This window comes from Onychomys torridus, chromosome 2 (assembly GCF_903995425.1).
Source record: "Onychomys torridus chromosome 2, mOncTor1.1, whole genome shotgun sequence".
Classification (NCBI taxonomy): Eukaryota; Metazoa; Chordata; class Mammalia; order Rodentia; family Cricetidae; genus Onychomys; species Onychomys torridus.
The window spans coordinates 128,348,540-128,367,792 of NC_050444.1; the positions used below are offsets into that span (position 1 = coordinate 128,348,540).

A 19,253-nucleotide genomic window follows, 5' to 3' on the forward strand; every position below is an offset into this window, starting at 1 on the left:
TGTATTTTAGGCTGGCCTGGAAAACAGAGATCCACCTGTCTCTGCCTCCTGAGTTCTAGAATTAACAGTGTGTAGTATCATGCCTGACACGTTTAAGAAATTAAGAGAAACTATGTTTAAAAAGTAAAGGAAAAAGTGGTCTTAGGGAATGAAAGGGTAGAGAATCTTAGTAGATGTGTGGAAACTAACAAATGGACATCTTTGAACTAGGTAACACATTAACTGAAATGAAAACTAACTTTATAGACTTATTAGAAAATTGGAGACATTAGCAGACACAGATACTCATATGACAGAACAACATACACCATCTGTAGAATATAAGAAAAAGAGTTAAAGAAAAATGAAAACAAAAGAATTGTTGCTTCAGGGATCTATGGGTAAAAGGACATGGTCGCTTCCTTATTTGATCAGGCAGGTATAATCTAGATTCTACAGTCAGGAAAGAGACATAAAAGAAGCATGTAGGTCTGTTTTTCTTAATGTAGATGTGCAAAATCCTAAGTCAAACATTGGCTATTATACATAGCATAAAACATATCCATAAAATAAAATGGTGTGGGGGAATATAAGAAATGTATGACATTAAAAATCTACTAACGTAATTTACTTCTTGAATGACTACAACTGATTGCTTATGTGATCATGTCAATAATCAGTACATAATGGACATTTCAATGAGCTGAATATGTGTGTGTGTATATACTATATGCGGGCGTACATGTTCATGTGTGTGTGTCTACCTACAGGTGGAAGACAGAGGTTAATCTTGAGTCACTTTTCATCTTATTTCTTTTTTATTTTACAAACTTCATTATAAAAAACTCTAAAATAAAATAGACACCATGCATCACAATGACCAGACCCACAGTTTATATGTAACAATGAACTTCTATAGAGTTAGAATAGGCATTCTGAAGCTGTGTAGCTTCACACTTGATGTTACACTCTCACTATTGAACACATTTTTACGTTTTTATCTACCACCGAAAAAGGGGAAAGAACTGATATAATTGCAACTAGAGAAACAATTAACTTTATATCCTCTTCGAGGACTCATGTCCATTATCTGCACTCAGTCTTTCCTTATCGCTTAGTATTTAGCCTTTCTTGTTCTTTTCTACATGTTCTACTGCACCCATATGTATATTCGTTTACATATAGAGATATTTTATTGGCTAAATTTTGTCAATAATCTCAACATATCTTCTTCTATCAATCTCCACCTTATTTTTTGAGACAAAATCTCTAATTGAATCTGAGGCTTACCACAGAGGCCAGGGTGGCTGGCCAACAAACCTCACAGAACCACCTATCTTTATTCTCTCAGTGTTGGGTTATAGCAGCATGGTACCACAGATGGCTAAGTATATGCATGCTGGGGATCCAAACTCAGACTGTCACTTCCTTGATTCAGCCATCTCCTTAGCTCTATCTGTTTCCTCTTGTATGTTTTAGTGTAAAACAAACAAAACTAACACACACACACACACACACACACACACACACACCAGTGTAAGGAACTCCAGCTCATCTGTGTCTGGTATTCAGTCATTATTCTTTTAGGTAACTTAATATCTATCTTTCCATTATTTGTCATCTCCCACTCTACTGGAGAATTTTATTTTAATTTTTTGCTTTTATATTTTTATTGTTTGAAAATTTCATGTATGCATATACATGTTTTGTTCAAATACCACCCCTACTCACTCTTCTCCACATCCTCTTCTATCCCACATAGGAATATTTTCACTTATAAATTCTTCAAAGTATGAGAACGTACTCTCAAAAAAAAACTATACTTTTAAAAAAGTCTTACTTTGATTTTTTCATTTTGTGTCTGTGTGTATCAGTGTATGGGCATGTGTACATGAGTGTAGGTATCTGCAGAAGTCAAAAGAGGCTGTCAGGTCCACTGCTGCTGAAGTTACAAGCAGTTTTTGAGCCAACCACTGTGAGTGTTGGGAACTGAGCTTGGGTCTTGTAGAAGAGAAACACGCATTTGTAACTGCTGAGCCATCTCTGCAGCTAGAGTTGAAAAACAACAAACAAACGTCAACAAAAATCACTGCAACTCCTTCGTCCTTTGAAGACATAGCCTTCTCCCCGCCCCCTATCCCCACATCAGTTGTTGAAAGAAGTTACACTATGTGTTTACTTTGCTGTTGACATCCCTGTGTCTTTGTCTAGGAAATTCTTTCGAGTGCTGTTTCCTGTACATTGTGGGTAGATTTAGATGTTTGGTCAGATTACAGCTTTTGGCATTAAAAGCACAGCTCACTCCCAATTGCATCACTTCAGAAGGATCACAGTGTCCAGTTGCCTCTCCTGTGTGTCAGTATTGAGGTGGTGTTTGTGGTCAGACTCATCTGTCCGTCCTGTCATTCCCTATCCGTTTCTTAGTCTCACTTTTCTATTGCTGCGATAAAACACCATGGCAGAGGCAGCTGACAGAAGGAAAGCTTATGGCTCCAGAGGGCTAAGCATCCATCCACATCACAGTGGGGAAGCATGGCAGCAAGCACTAGGCATGGAGGCAGGAACAACTGAGAAACCACATCTTGAGTTTCCAGCAGGAAACAGACAGCAAACTTGAAATAGTACAGGTCTTTAAACTCTCAAAGCCTCCCCTCAGTGGCATACTTCTAGCAAGGCCACATCCCCTAGGCCTCTCTAAACAGCCACCAACTGGGGACCAAGTATTCAAATGCCTGGATTATAGGAGACATCCCATTCAAACCATCATAGTCAGCATCTCCATTCTAGTTTTAGCAATAATGGATATTCTAGTTTGTTATTCCTATTGACAGCTGGGAGTTTTCTGTAAAGAAATTTCCCTTGTTGCCAGGCGGTGGTGGCGCATGCCTTTAATCCCAGCACTTGGGAAGCAGAGCCAGGTGGATCTTTGTGAGTTCGAGGCCAGCCTGGTCTCCAAAGCGAGTTCCAGGAAAGGCGCAAAGCTACACAGAGAAACCCTGTCTCGAAAAAAAAAAAAAAAAAAAAAAAGAAATTTCCCATCAGTTTTTGGGTCATTCTGAAGTTTAGTTCAAACAACACATTCAGGATGAATTTATTCCTTTTATTGTAAGTCTTCAAAATGGATTGGTTCTTCTAGTCATCCAGGGCTAAGCCACACTTTCCTCTGCTTTGGGTAGCATTACCAATGTGAATTTTCAACATAGTTGATGTGTTTCAAGGCAATTCAGCCATTTATTCTTTTTTGGTGTTTGTGCTAGCAGAACAAAATCATGCTCTAAACATGGGGTCTTAGCTTGCTTTCAAGTGCTGTGATAAAATGTCATAGTCACAAGCAACTTGAGAAGGAAAAGAGCTTATTTGGTTTATAGTGTATCATAATGGGATGCTAAAGCAGGAAAGGCAGGAAGCTGGAGGCAGGGACTGAAGTAGGGACCATGAAATAACACCGCTTGCTAGCTTGCTCCTCAAGGCTTGCTCCTTAAGGCTTGCTCCTCATGGCTTCCTCCTTAAGGCTTGCTCCTCATGGCTTGCTCAGCCTATTTTCTTATACTACTAAGAACCATCTCCCTAGGGGTGGTATGGCCCAGTGGGCTGTTCCCTCTCATATGAATCATCAATCAAGAAAATGCCCCTAAAGACTTGCTACAGGCCAATTTAATGAAGGGATTTTCTCAATTCAGGTTCCCTTTTCCTAGGTGACTCTAGCTTGTGTCAAATTGACAAAAGACTAACCAGCTCACCAGGACTCTATGAATATGTCATTTTATGTGGAGCAAAAATTTAAGTTATAGACTATTACAAAGATGATCTTGCTTGCCTAGACCCAATAAAACAAGGGTCTGTGCAGATGGAAGACAGAGGTAGAGAGTGGATTCGAATGAGAAATATTTGACTTGCAGCTGTTGTCATTGAAGAGGGTGGGAGGAAACCATGATCCAAGGAAAGCTGGAAGCTGAAAGTGGCAAGGAAATAGATACTCTGCCAGAGCTTTTAGAAATGAAGCCAGGCTTACTTGCCTCTCTTTGAGTTTAGTCCAGCAAAGCCTGTGTCTGATTTCTGATTTACTAAATTGTAAGACAGCAAATCTGTGTTGTCATAAATCATGGAGTTTGTGACAACTTGTTATGGCAGCAATAAGAAGTCAATACAGCCTCTCCTCAACAAGAGGCCATGCCAATTGCCTGCAGACTGTCCTCACTCTCTCTGTGTCTGATCACCTATCCCCGATACACCCCCAGCTCTTGACAAGGGGTAACTCTTCCCACCAGAAGTCCAGGTAGACTGCTCACCCCCACAGAACTCCCACACTCTCTCACCCAGTGCCCCCCACCCCATCTATCCCCAATATCCCTCCCCTTCTTGTAGCTATGTCCTGGCCTTCAACTCAAACAAAGAACCCCTGCTTGACCAGAGGCCATGCCAGCCACTAGAAGTCCAGATTGGCCACCCACCCAAGAACACTCCCACTCCCCCACCACCCCTCCCACTCTATCCCCAATGCCCACATTCCTTCTTGTCACCTTGTACTAGTCTCTAACTTGAGTGGACACCCCCTGCTCAACCACAGGGCACACTGTATTGAAGACCAGAGAGGAAACAGAAACCAAAGAACAAAACACCATCCAACACTGACAAACTCAGAAATCAGCACCTTGACCTATAACCACCCCAGACCCAGACACCTAGATGCCCCCATATGAACACAATCAACAGCCAGGGCAATACATCACCACCAGAGCCCAGCTATCCTAATATGGCAAGCCCTAAATTTTCCAACACAATTGAAGCACAAGAAGAATATGATAACACCAACTTTATGAAGATTATAGAGGTCCTTAAAGAGAAAAATGAATAAATCCCTCAAAGAAAGCCAAGAAGAAACCAAACAATTGAAAGAAGTGAATAAAACTATTCAAGACAAAAAATGGAAACAGAAGCAATAAAGAAAACAAAACAGATGAAATTCTGGAAATTAAAAATCTAGTTAAGTGAACAGGAACTACAGAGGCAAACTTCACCAACAGAATGGAGAGAGACTCTCAGGCATTGAAGATAGAAGAAATGGATACATTGGTCAAAGAAAATGTTAAATATAAAAATTTCCTGACACAAAACATCCAGGAAATGTGTAACACTATGAAAAGAACAAACCTAAGAATAGAAGGAATAGAAGATGGAGAAGATGGCTCAAAGGCCCAGAAAATATTTTTAACAAAATCATAGAAGACAATTTCCCTAACATAAAGAAGGACATGCCTATAAAGGTACAAGAAGTATATGAAACACCAAATAGATGGGACTAGGAAAAAAGTACTCTCATCACATAATAATCAAAACACTAAACATACAAAACAAAGAAAGAACATTAAAAGCTGCAAGGTGCTGTGGATATCGCTCTGTGTAAATAAAGTTCTGATTGGCCAGTGGCCAGGCAGGAAGTATAGGCAGGGCAAGAGAGAAGAGAATTCTGGGAAGTAAAAGGCTGGAGAGAGACACTGCCAGCCGCCGCCATGAGAAGCAACATGTAAAGACACTGGTAAGCCACAAGCCATGTGGCAAAGTATAGACTAACAGAAATGGGTTAATTTAAGATAGAAGAAGCAGATAACAAGAAGCCTGCCACGGCCATACAGTTTCTAAACAATGTAAGTTTCTGTGTGCTTTCTTGGTTGGGTCTGAGCTACTGTGGAACTGGCGGATAAGAGAGATTTGTCCTGACTGTGGGCCAGGCAGGAAAACTCCAACTACAAATGGCGCCCAACGTGTTGGCAGGAATTTCCACCTAAAACCTGAGAAAAAAGATTTTAAAACAGAGCTAAGAAGAACTTCCTGGTTTTCTCTCTCAAGTTAGCGGCAGCCTGCTGGTTTGAGCTACTATGGCGGGTTCCTGGCGGGTGCATCTGACCTGCAATGTGGCGGGAATGAGGAATCTATAAGCGACACTTTACTCTGCTGCGTGGTGGATTTAACCTTTGCTACAGCAAGGCATGACATAAAGAGCAAGTAACATATAAAGGCATACCTATTATAATTACACCTGACTTCTCAGTGGAGACTCTAATATCCAGAAAGGTCTGAGCAGATGGTCTACTGACTCTAAGAAACCATAGATGCCAGCCCAGATAACTATACCCAGCAAAACTATCAATCCCCAAAGATGGAGAAAACAAGATAGTCCATGACAAAGTCAAATTTAAACAATATCTATCTACTAATCCAGCTCTACAGAGGCACTAGAAAGAAAACTCCAACCCTAAGAAGTTAACTACACTCATGAAAACACAGAAAATGAGTAATTTTACATCAGCAAAATCAAAGGAGGGAAACACACACACACACATACACACACACACACACACACACACACACACACACACACACAATCATCACCACCACCACCCAAATAACAGGAATTAACAATCATTGTTTGCTAATATATCTCAATATCAATGGATTTAATTCCCCAATAAAAAGACACAGGCTAACAGAATGGATGAGAAAACAGGATCCATCTTTCTCCCACAAATAAGAAACACACCTCAACATCAAAGATAGACAATTACCTCAGAGTAAAAGGGCTGGAAAAAGATTTTTCCAAGTAAATGGACCTAAGAAACAAGTGGGTATAGGCATTCTAATTTCTAACAAAATAGACTTAAATCAAAAATAATCAAAAAAGATAGAGGACATTTTATACTCATCACAGGAAATATCCACCAAGATAATCTTTCAATTCTTAACATCTATACCCCAAATGCAAGGGCACCCACATTTGTAAAAGAAACATTATTAAAGCTTAAATCACACATTGGCCCTCACACATTGATAGTGGGAGACTTCAATACCTCACTCTCACCACTGGGCAGGTCATTCAGCCAAATACTAAACAGAAATGCTGGAACTAACTGATGCTATAAATTGTAACTGAAGTTTTCTCCAGTCCTGCCTGGCCCACGGTCAGGACAAATTTCTTTCACCCGCCAGTCCCACAGCTGCTCAGATCCAACCAAGTAAACACACAGAGACTTATGTTACTTATAAACTGTATGGCTGTGGCAGGAGTCTTGCTTACTATTCTTATATCTTAAATCAACCCATTTCTATTTATCTATAAGTTGCCACGTGGCTTGTGGCTTACCAGTATCTTAACATCTTCTCATGGTGGTGGCTGGCAGCACCTCTCTGCCTCAGCCTTCTACTTCCCAGAATTCTCTTCTCTGCTTGTCCCACCTATACTTCCTGCCTGGCTACTGGCCAATCAGCATTTTATTTATACAGAGCATATCCACAGCAATAATTGATTCTTGATTTATTTGGTATTAAAATGTGAAAGTAAAACTATAGTGTTCATGTGGAAAACACAGGAAATATATTTAAACAAATTAACAAACCAAAAAATCCTAAGTCTTCTTAAAATGTCAGAAACTCAAACACAGACTATGATGGTTTGAATGAGAAAAAACTCTATAGGCTCATTATGTTTGTACACTTGATCACCAGTTTATTGGAGCTGTTTGGGGAAGATTAGGAAGTGTGGTCTTGTTGGAAGAGGTGTGTTTCTAGGCGTGGGCTTTGAGGTTTTAAAGGTTGTGTGCAGTTCCTAGGCCCACTTCCATCCCACTAGAGGATCAAGGTGGGAGCTCTCAGCTGTTCCTGCTGCCATGCCTTTGTTCCACCATCATGGACTCTAGCCTTCTGAAACCATAAGCCCCAAATTAAACTCTTTTATAAGTTCCCTTGGCAATGGTGTTTAATTACAGCAATAGAAAATTAATTAAGAGACAGATAGAAGACAACAAATGACTGCCAGATTGAGAACAATGATTTAGATGTTTCTATTACTATTAATTAAGGAAACTGTGGGCAAAGCTTAGACATAGTTGGCAAAGAAAGAGGTATTTGCAATGCCTGAAACTGAATTTATTAAATAATTAATCAGATACATAGGGTTACTATGAAAAAGAAAAATGAGCCCATTTGAAAAATAATGGAGTACATGAGCAATTTATAGTAAAGATAGAAGAAAAACTTGTACTCATATGCTAAGACTGATCACTAGTAACTTGACAAAATCAACAGAAAGGTGGTATTTTCCATGTTGGGGCAACCACCCATAAGAGAACTTAATATATATTTTAAAAGATATTAATATGTATTATATTATATATTATGTAAATATATAATAAGATAACTTAATATATATTAAGAGGCATTCATATATATTAAAATAACTTAATAATGCAATGTTGGGAGGAATATGGGGCTGTGACCTTCATTCAATTTGTTCACACTTCATGACTTAATCACTTTTCTGCTATTACACACATACACAAATATTTGCATATGAGAAATTAGAGATCAAGCACAAAGAAGGAAGTATATTTGTAATGAAAATAATTATCTGAATATATAGAATTAAAAAGAAAAGAGAGAAAAACAATTTAATTAAAATTAAATGGTCTTTTGAACTACTAGACAGTTTCCAGAAAGTGGATGGCTAATGAAAACATACAAAGTCACTCAACATCATCAATAATCAGAGATGCAAAATCAAATCATAATGAATATAAAAAAATATAAAAATTAAAAATACAAACATCCATGGTCCTACCACAGCTGGGGTCTGTATGGATGTTGCCACCAAAGACCACACAGATGCCCAGGGTCTGGGCTACGACCTGTGGCCATGAGGTTGTCCAAGGGCCATGCTACTGTTGGGGTCATACTGATCTGGGTGGCCAGTGCTTCCACCTGGAGCTCTGGAGACCTCCAGGCCTAAGCTGCTGCCTAGGGCCATGTCTGAGAACGTGACCCTACAGCAACTGGGGTCTGGGATGATGTCTACGGCTCCTGTTACCACTGAGGACTCTGCAGATGTCCAGGGCCTGGTTAGCCATCTGAGACCATGCTGCTGTGTGGGCCAATACTGATCTGGGTAGCCTGTGCTGCCACTGGGTGCCATGGTGACACCTGGGCCGGAGCTGCTGGCAAGGGCCATGTCTGAGTGCGTGGTCCTACTGCAGCTGTGGTCTATGATAATGTCTGTGGCCTGTGGAACCGTGCTGTGCTGAAGCAGCCCTGCCCTTCACTCGCACTGGGATAGCTGGCCTTGTGACCTTGCTGGATAGCTGGCTCCGCCCCTCAGGTTAGAGCTGCACCCCCTCCCAAACTCGGGAAAGATAGTTCTACCTTTCAACTCAGGTGTGCACCTCACCTGTGCAGCAAACTAGGGATGACTCTGTGGTCAGGGACACACGTGAGCAGACCCGGAGGGTGTGAGAGCAGGAGAGCTGATGCTACCCCCCTCCACTTCCTCACCCCCCAGATTCTCCTTTCAGGGATCAGGAGAGAGGGCCTTGCACCTAGCCTGGGCAAAACAGTAGAGATGGCTCTGGTGGTGTGTGGGTGGGTGACCCATATCTGAGGACCTGAGCACTGAAGAACTGGCCCCACTCCTTGCTGTAGACTGAGTTATGAGCTAGCCTGGGCAGTGCTGGAGAGCTTGCCCAGGTAGTGACGAGGGAAAGTGGACGGGCTGACCAACCTAGCTACCACCCAGGCTCAGAACCAGGGCTATGAGTTAGCTCAACCCAACGTCCACTCCATCTATGAACTGTTGGAACACGTGAAGGAGACAAACTTACAGCAGGATCTCCATAACACAGACAGACAACAGGATATCCAAAAGGAGTTCCACTGAGAGCCCGTTTTGTTGGTGCAGCAGAAGCCTGAGGTCTCCAGCCAGACCAAGGAGCACTTGCAAGTAAAGATGAATGGACTCAAGGGTAAACTGTGTGAGTCAACGGGCCTCACTGCAGCTTCCACAAGATTCTTCCCCTTTTATTTTTTGTCTGCTTTTGTTTTTGTTTTGTTTGTGTCTCTGTTTTTTTTTTTTTTTTTTGTTGTTGTTGTTGTTTTTCTTTTAAATTTGGTTTTGTTTTGGGGGGTACTTCATGGGCTGAGGGCAGATGCGAGGGGACAGGGAGATAAGTGGGATCAGAATGCATGATGTGAAATTAAAGTGAAAAAAATTGAAATAAATGCAAACATCAATGTTGGCAAGAGTGACAAAAAGCACTCAAATTTTTCTTGATGAAGCAGGAATTAGTGTACCTTTGAAAGATGTGGTAGTATTACTTTAAAATCGCACATGTGCAAAAAGAGCCTGCACTTTGCACAGGGGTCATTCCTCTCCTCCCACACATGCAGTAGTAGACCTAAAGGTTTAAAATGATTTATGTGTGTGTCTGTATATATGTACACACGTGTGCATCAGGGTTCCAGAAGAGCACATCAGACCCCCTGCATCTAGACGTACAGGCAGTTGTGAGCTGTCCAAAGTGAGTGCCGGGAATTGAGCTCTGGTTCTCTGCAACAGCAAGTGCTTTTAACTGCTGAGCCACCTCTCAAGTGCTAATATATTCTAGAATGTTCACAACAGTATTATTGTTAGTAAGAGATAAAATATAAACAATACAAATGATTACCAATAGTACACAGGATAAAGAATGTAGATTTATAAATCAATGCACATCTCCATATTGGAATATTGTCTAATAATGGAAGAAACTTCAAATACATGACATCAGTATTGCCTAGCTCCCACAACACAAAGAAATAAGCAAGTAACAGAAAAATATATAAATATTAAATCTATTTAACATTCAACAAGATAAATTGAGCAATAATGTAGTTTGGAAATGCATACGTGACAGCAGAAGATTTATTGTAACAAAAGTTATTGCAGGGTTTACTACCAGGGCAAAGTTTGTAAGGCAATGTTAAGGGAATATTTTAGGCTTTAATATCATCCTGTTTCTTAACTGGGTGATAAAAACACTGATACTTTCCCCTCCATTGTCAGGTTCATATCCATATACTTTTCATATACATATAATCTTCATGTACACATAGTTAATGTATTTTGCAGTAAAATAACTTTAACAAGGACTTTAACTGGACAGTCTTTTAGGTTCTTTTTATCTTTCATGATCTATAGCTAGGATCCTCTTTACTGTGGGTCTGTTATTGGAAGTTCCATTTGAGCAACAGGCATTGAGAGCACATCAGACCCCCTGCAGCTAGACGTACAGGCAGTTGTTAGCTGTCCAAAGTGAGTGCCGGGAATTGAGCTCTGGTTCTCTGCAACAGCAAGTGCTTTTAACTGCTTACAGTTACACAGTGGTAAACTGGACAGGAAATCCTGAAGGGAAATAGGGACCCACTGTCAGAGAACCCCAGAACAGCTGACAAAGAAGAGGACCGTGACGGTGATCCAGGGAGGCAACTGTGATTTTACTTAAGAGATCTCGGGTTCCTGTCCAGTTTTTGCCTTTATCTTGGGCACTAATTCCCTATTTCTTAGATTGGCTTTGTAAATTGTATCATAGAATTCAAACTCAAGGAAGATTACTAATTATAGTATAGGTGGAGAAACTGAGGCCACACGCTGAGTTCCCCGTGGTGCGACCACCACTTTGGAACCCAAGACTCCCAGACCTGAGCACAGACCCCATAGCACAACTGTTCCTTTTCCTACCGGTTAGCTCTCACAGCTTGACGTCACAGAAGAGCCACTCCGCTCCGTCAGAAGCCCCGCCCCCATGGGTCTCCGAGCCCCGCCCTCTGCATCTCACTCTGTCATGCCCCGCCCCGGCGCGTCTTTTCCGGCTCCGCCCCCCGGGCTGCCATGACAACGAGTCCGCGCCCCGCGCTCAGCTGCTGCTCGGGCGGGACCCAGGCTGGACCGCGGGCCCCGGCCTGGGGGCCACAGCTGTCACCGCCGCCGCCACTTCATCTCCTCCCTGTCCCCGTCCCGCCCCGCGTCTTCCCGCCGCACTCGGGCCGGAGGCCGGGGGTCCCTCCCCGCCGCACCACCCTGCGCGGATGCCGAAGGTGAAGGCGCTGCAATGCGCCCTGGCGCTGGAGATCCGCTCTGTGAGTACAGGCCCTGTCCCACTCCAGCCTCCGCGTCCGCCGCCTGTCCCCGGACTTGGGGACCCCTGGAAATGTCGAGTGCCCGCCCACTCCAGCCTCGCGGGGGCCCCACCCCAAACTTCCCGTTGGAGTACTTTCGGATTTCTTCCACACCACTTCAGAGTTGCACTCTCAAGGCAGTAGTTCCTTTGAATTCCTCTTTACTCCTTTTCTTTTGAGGTACTCCTGGACCCTTGCTCCGGTCTGGGTCTGGGGATGTGTGGCATTTCCGCCAAATCCTGCAGGTTTTCAGATCCTTTCCCAAGCTTCTTGTTAGCTCAGGAACCTCTTTTCAATCCATGTGGAATCCCTAACTCCAAAAACAACTCACTTGTGGCGTCATTGCCCAAAGTTTCTTGCCTTCTCCTCCCAGGACAAACCCAACTCCTCAGAAGCCACTTCAGCTCATCCCTCCAGTCCCCAAACCCTCCTGACTTTGAGAGGGGTCCCTTTGCATCCCTTCCAGTCGTCCCAAGGAAAGATCTGGTCAGCTTTCCCGGACAGCTGCTACTTCAAGCTTGCAATTCCACCCAGTTATTCTGCACATTTTATAAGGGGATCTGTCCAGTCATCTCCGATAAACCCAACTGAGGCAGGGGACCCCACCTGTTCTCCAGCGAGGAGCTTTAGGGGTGTTGAAAAGCCCCTACTCCCCTTGATAACTGCAGAGTTTCCTCCCCAGATTTTTGAAGTCCTTCCATCATCCCCGAATGACCTTTCTTACTTCCTCCCTTAGAGGAGAACTCTAGTGTTCTCTCCTAATCTCTCCAATTCTTTATTCCATTTCTTTTCATGCCTTTATCCTTGAAGTGCCCTCTTTACGGACTCAGTCTTCTTGTTGGTATCCCAGAATAAGTAGAGGGTAACGATAAGCATTCTCTGTATTTTCTGTGCTTGTCCCAAGGAGCCCTTTTGCCTTTTCTTCCCATGGGTCCCCAAACTAGCTTTTTTCTGCACTTACCTTTCTCCTGACTTTCCTTCCTCTCCTTGAGGCCGCAGCAGCACTAAACTTAAACCAGCATACAAGTCACAAAGTCCTTTCAGGTCCTTTGTTCAGCGGTAAGAAAAGGCTTGGGTGGGGCAGAGTGCAACAGGGGTGGCAGGAGAGCAAGTTTCAGGGACTTCAGCGCCCCTTCCAGACGTAGAGGTTATTATTCAGAAACGCCATACTGTCCCTAGCTTTTTTGTGTTTGCTTTGCAAGTTGACTTTCTGGCAGCGGTCCCCCCCCCCCCCCCCCCCCCAAAGAATGAGTAGTTTACCAAAACAATGCATACTGATTTCTAAATGTGCTGGATCCTGGACAGTTAGTGAAACTCAAGTCCAGTCTCTGTAGACTTTGTCATCAGGCTGCTGCTTCCTCTCTTTGTAACCAATGGTTTAGCAGCTTGACTGAATGCCCCGCCTGACAGGCTGGCTGCTTTCTGTTACCAGTTCTTTGCTGAAAGGAAGTACTCTGTTGTGATTGTAGCCCTAGGGAGACATAGACATTTTATTTTACTATGTTGCTTTCTTAGTGTACGTTTTACTGAAGAAAATAACTAAGTATATCTCTGGAGTATGCTGATGCAACTATTTCTGTTTTTATAAACATTTGAGTTACAATATTTTTATAGTTCCCCAAATTTTCTAAGACATTGCATAGAGGAATCATAGAACTACAAATACTTTTTAACATCTTTTCGACCGTAATTTTATCTTAAAATTTTTATACATTTACAGTATGTAAAACGAGGCGCTCCATGTTAAACAAGTTTTTCGCCTTTAGTAACCATTGTCATTGTCGTGGCATAAACATATACACACACTCTTACTCATGGTATAGGTAACCATTGTCATTATCAGGATATAAACAGATACACACATACATATATACATAAAATATTTATTTTCTTACGCAGCAGGCAGAATATTACATAAACTAAACTGTACTTTATTTAATATATCCTGGAGATTAATCTGCACCTGTGAAGAGTGCCATCTTGTTTTCTCCCAAATTACAATCATACAGAGTAATTGGAAGACCATTTTAATGAATAACTCTTGCTTATGTCCTGTGTACATTATTTTGATTTGTCTGTGTATATGTTCTTGTGTATATGAAAAATACATTTGCTGAAAATTTGAAGTAAATTGTTGACACCACGATACTCCTAAATACTACAGCATGCATACTGTAATATGAGGGTATTGTACATAACCATAATTGCATGACCATAATTGAAATAATTAATAGTCTATTTTAATATTGTGTCCATAATCTGGTTTACCCAGTTATCACAAAGATAATTTTTATAATTAACTTTTCAAACCAAGTTCCAAAGTTTATATATTAAAATGATTGTTAGGTCTTATAAGTTCATTTTGTTGTAGAGAATTCTTTATGTCTGTGTTATTTTTGTTTTCTATCAGTGGATTTTGGTAAGTTCACACATTCATGTCATCATGACCGAGATTGATATTTAGAAATGTGTATCGTGATGAAGTTCCTCCGTGCCCCTCATTGGAAGGGAACTGCCGTTCTGATTTATCTCTCTCGATTAGTTTGCCAGCACTGGAACTTCATAACAGAGACTTACAATGTGTAATATTTTATGTCATGTGCTGTGCTGATCCTGACTTTGAGATTCAAAAATGTTGCATGTTTCAGCAGCTTGTTCCTCTAAATTATGGAGTAATATTCTCTTGTATATGCATCTTACAATGTTCCTTCATAAAAATCATCAAATTAAAACATACCTATTTGCAGTGTACAAAGTATTTGTATTTTCCTTTTGCACTGACCTGACAGAAACAATTAAGAAAGTAGGGGTGTGTGTTAGTTACTTTTGTGTCGGTGTGATAAAATACCATGCTCAAAAACAACACGAGAGTCTATTTTAGGTTGTGAATTGGGAGGGCTGAAATCTATCCTGGTGGGGGAGGCATGACCACAGTCAGGGATAGAGTGGTAGTAGCAGCGAGAAGCTAGATGGTCTGCAAACATGAAGCAGAGAGAGAAGAGGAAATGGGATGAGCCCATATACCCTTGATATCTGTCCCAGTGAGGTATACTTCTTCTAGCAAGGCTCCATCTCATCAAGGTTCCGTCACCTTTTCCCCAAACATTGCCACCAACTGGAGAGCAAGTGTTCAAACGCATGAGGTTATAAGGGATGTTTTCCTTCCAAACCAACACAGAGCTCTATTCTGGCTCATGCTATCAGGGGATATCAGTCCACCATGGTGGGTAAGGCATGGGAGTAGGGGTGGCTTTGCCCATGGCACATGAACTTTCCCCAGGGCAGTTCACATCTTGGCAGATCAATAAGCAGACAGAAGACTAGAAGCAGGGCCAGATTATAACAATATCACCAAATGGGGACCAAACGTTCAGAAACATGAGCAGGTGGGGACACATTACTTATTTAAGCTGTAACAGTGATATTTTGATGTATGTATACATTATTAAATGATTAGATCAAGCAATTTTAACACATCTCACCTCACAGAATTTTGTATTGAGAACATTTAAGATTTATTGTTTTAGGAAGTTTCAAGTTTATATTACATTGTATTAGCTATAATCACAATGCTGTGCACTGTATCCCCAGAACTTACTCATCCTGTCTGAAACTTTGTTCCTTTTAACCAACATCTCTATATTCCTCCCATTACTCCCAAGTTCCTGGTAGACAGCATTCTGCTTTATGTTTCAGTGAGTTTGAGTTTTAAAAAGATATTATTTATAATTGAGATCACAGTGTTTATCTTTCTGTGTCTGGTTTACAACTGTTAGTAAAATTTCTCCAGGTTCATGCATAAATTACAAATATTAGGATTTCATTTTAACCATATCTCAAGTGTTTAGTTCATTTTATAAACAATATTTATCCAATGATGGACTCTTAGGCTGATGATTCCCTGTGAGGTGATATTTTATTATTTGATTTGCATTCCCATGGTGATTAGACATGGATGCACCTTTCCAAGTATGTGTTGGCCATTTGTATGTCTCCTTTAGAAAGCTGTCAAGTCCTTTGCCCCATTTTAAAATTAGGATTTTTTTTGTCTTCTTGCTGTTGAATTCTTTTATTCCTTATATATGTTTATACTAACCCTTTATTAAATATATGGTTTGCACATATTTTTTCTATTCCATTACCTGCTTTTTACTCTGTTAATTGTTCCTTTGATATGCAGAAGCTTTATGAGTTAATGCTGTCTGTTCTCTTATTGGTGGTTATTTAATGTATCCTGCTCGTGATTGGCATGGGTAATGCTACAAAGAGTCATTCTTATCAGAGTCTTTCTTGGATGTTACCTTCTGAGGAGACCAGGCTCAGGTAGAGAATATCACATGATGTATTATTGCCCAATTTTTTTCTCTTGTGGTGAAATTTAATATTTTCTCAATAGTAAGTTTTTATATACGCTAGAAATCTCAACTTGTGGGTTGGAAGTGTGGCATCCCACTCCTGTCTCCCTCTCATGTCTACTGTCTGCCACAGTCTGGTGTTAGGAGTGGCCTCGGCGGTGTGACATGTAATGCTGTGGTTAAGATAAGAGCAAAACACAGCAGGCAGGAAAGGTTTGGCTGTATCACACAGCATTTGTGTTGTCCAACAGAGCCATAGGACTTTCAAGAAAATACATTGCTGGGGAGAAAAGTGTGACTTTCTCAAGGAATCTTTCAAGAATGACATGCTATGTCAAGTTACACATTTTAAAAGAGCATCTAAAGAATGATACATCCAAAGGTTTTTACACTTCGTATTGGACACTTATCTTTGATAGGAAAGGGCTGTTTTGCTGTTTTTGTACTTTGTACTTCCTTTTTACTATTGAGTATTTCAATGTCCATTTTTTTTTTTATTAGAAGGAAGAAAATAATGTAGAGCTTAAATAGATTAGCAAGGAAAGTGGAGAACTTTCTTTAATGATTGTTTTGGCTAATTTTATCTATTTTTCATTTATATATTTACTTCACTTCGTTACCTATCTCAAACTAATGACAGCATGTGGCTGTCGTATATTTCATCCTTGTGATCCTTACTCAATCAGGCACTGTTATGCTACCATTAAAAACTTTTAATTACAAAATACTTGAGATTAACAGAAAAAATATACATAGAAGATAATGACGACTTCCTCACTTAACAGCAGGAAAAATATAAGTAATAGATACTATGACCTCTCCCTTTTAATAATTGATGCATGTTAGTTTTGATGCATTTAAAGAAACCAAATACCACATATGAAGTTCAGTCCTCCTTCTACTTCCTTTGATCCTGTTTTTCTCTCTTCTTCATGTGAGTTAAGGTAACCAATACCCACAGATTCTCAATACAGATGCAAACGTGCTTTTCAGTTTAGCCTTGGCCAAGCATTTACATGTAGAAATGCCTTGGTTATGTGATTATTTTTCTCTTTTGCTAGGATAATTGGTTTATTTGTTACATATATAAGCCAGTTGCAAAATGCTTTTGTTAAGAAGAAACTTTTGAAATGTTTAGTTTTGCTTGCTATTATTATTATTTGTTGTTGTTGTTGTTGAACAAGGATCGTCGGTGTGCTAGGTATGTGCTCCATGACAGAGCCCTGATCTTAGTGCTGCTGCATCTTTTAGAAGGGAGGCCCTGGAAGTAGTCAGAGGCGAGTAGATTTAGAACCAGAACTTTGAGTTTTATAGTAACATACCTATTAGTTTCCCAGGACCGCTTTGAAAAAGTACACCATGAAATAGGTTATTTTCTCACAAATTGGGAGGCCAAAAACATAAAGTAAAGGTGATACCAATCTGGTAGCTCTAGGTATGTGGTGATGAATTGTGTCCCCCAATATACTGTGTCTCCCAATAAAATCTGCCTGGAGATTAGAGAAAGCCAGCCACTACATAGAAGTCAGACAACAGTAGCACAGGCCTTTAATTCTATCACTTGGTAGACATGGATCTGTCTGGATCTCTGTGAGTTCAAGGCCACACTGGGAACAGAGCCAGGAGTGGTGGCACATGTCTTAAATTCCAACACTAATCATGGAGGTCTGGAGGTCTGTACAGAGAGACAGGAAGTGACAGAGCTGGGCAGGAAGAGGAAATTATGTAGCAGGACAGAGAGAGCAAATCAGATGGCAGAACAGCAAGGCATATAGGCGTGGGTAGACAGGAAGTAGCTTGCTTTTGGAAGCTGCGGAGTTGGTGAGGTGCGGTTAGCTATGGCTTTCCCTATTTCCCTGATCTCTCAGGTTTTCACCCTTATATCTGTCTGTCTGTCTGTCTGTCTGTCTGTCTGTCTCTCTCTCTCAATAAGACCGTTTAGCAATTTGTCTCACAGGTATGTTTTGGATTGTAGCTGTGTAACTGGAGTCTGGTCCTAGCAGTTTACTTTTCTGTGACTGGCCCTGTTTACATCTTCTGCTCCAAGGAATGAGTATCAAGGTTTTGTTTTTATTTTTCCTTGTTAAACATATTTTGAATAATAAACATCTGTTGGTGACAGGTAATACACTTTTCAATGATCTCCTAGGAATTATCTTTATTCCCTTCAGTAATACTAGTTTTTCTATTTTTGTAATTTGATTGTTGCTAGTAAAGAATGTTATAGACTTAAAAGTTTCACATATTTATCATATACTGTTGATTTTAAAAATCAGTTTATGAAACTGTAGCATATATTCAGAAAGTGTGCAAACCCAAGTGTGTAACTGAGGTGGTTACCATCCCAGCCGCCAGACTGTTCCCTCCCCTTACAGTTCTTTCTCTCCTGTCACATCACATCACAGTTGGAACTTCTGAAATTCAGTTCACTTGCGCTGTCTATACATTATGAATTCTTATGTCTAACCTCTTTGGGAAATACAACTCTGATTTTGTGAGACATTAGTGATTTCGGCTCCCTTATGTGAACTTACTGCTTTTTATTTATTCATCTTGTAGCTGATGCACATTTTCCTTGTTCCCAGTGAGAGATCCTACAAGCAATGAGGCTGTGAAATCCCATAGGCCTCTTTGTGACACTTTCAGGATTTTAACTTTGGGTTCAGCAACATTGCTGCTCATATTGGTTGTAATGGCTACTTGGGTTTTTATATCGAAAAGCATTTTATTTGCAAATAAAGACAACCTTATTTACTTCTGACTGATCCTTTGACTAATTTTTTCCTTGTCTTTATGTTATTGCTTGGAATCTTCTCTGTAATGTTAAATGTATAGGTAGTGGTAGGAATATCAGTATAATCTGAGTTGAAGTTATGAAGTTTTATGCATGAAATTAGATTGTCTTATGAGATTGCTAATAATAGACTATTTGTTTAATGACAT

General features: G+C 40.7%; 1 protein-coding gene across 2 annotated transcripts in view; it reads left to right on the top strand.

Annotated features, from left to right (window-relative positions):
* The first annotated feature begins 11,664 nt into the window (after nucleotides 1-11,664).
* The window catches only part of Spata6 (spermatogenesis associated 6), a 101,080-nt gene continuing 93,491 nt past the window's right edge, over nucleotides 11,665-19,253 (top strand). For both annotated transcript variants that reach the window (XM_036180024.1, XM_036180025.1), the window contains exon 1: nucleotides 11,665-11,916. In XM_036180024.1, the coding sequence (XP_036035917.1) occupies nucleotides 11,866-11,916 (51 nt within the window). In that variant the 5' untranslated portion in view covers nucleotides 11,665-11,865. The remainder of the gene's footprint in view (nucleotides 11,917-19,253) is intronic.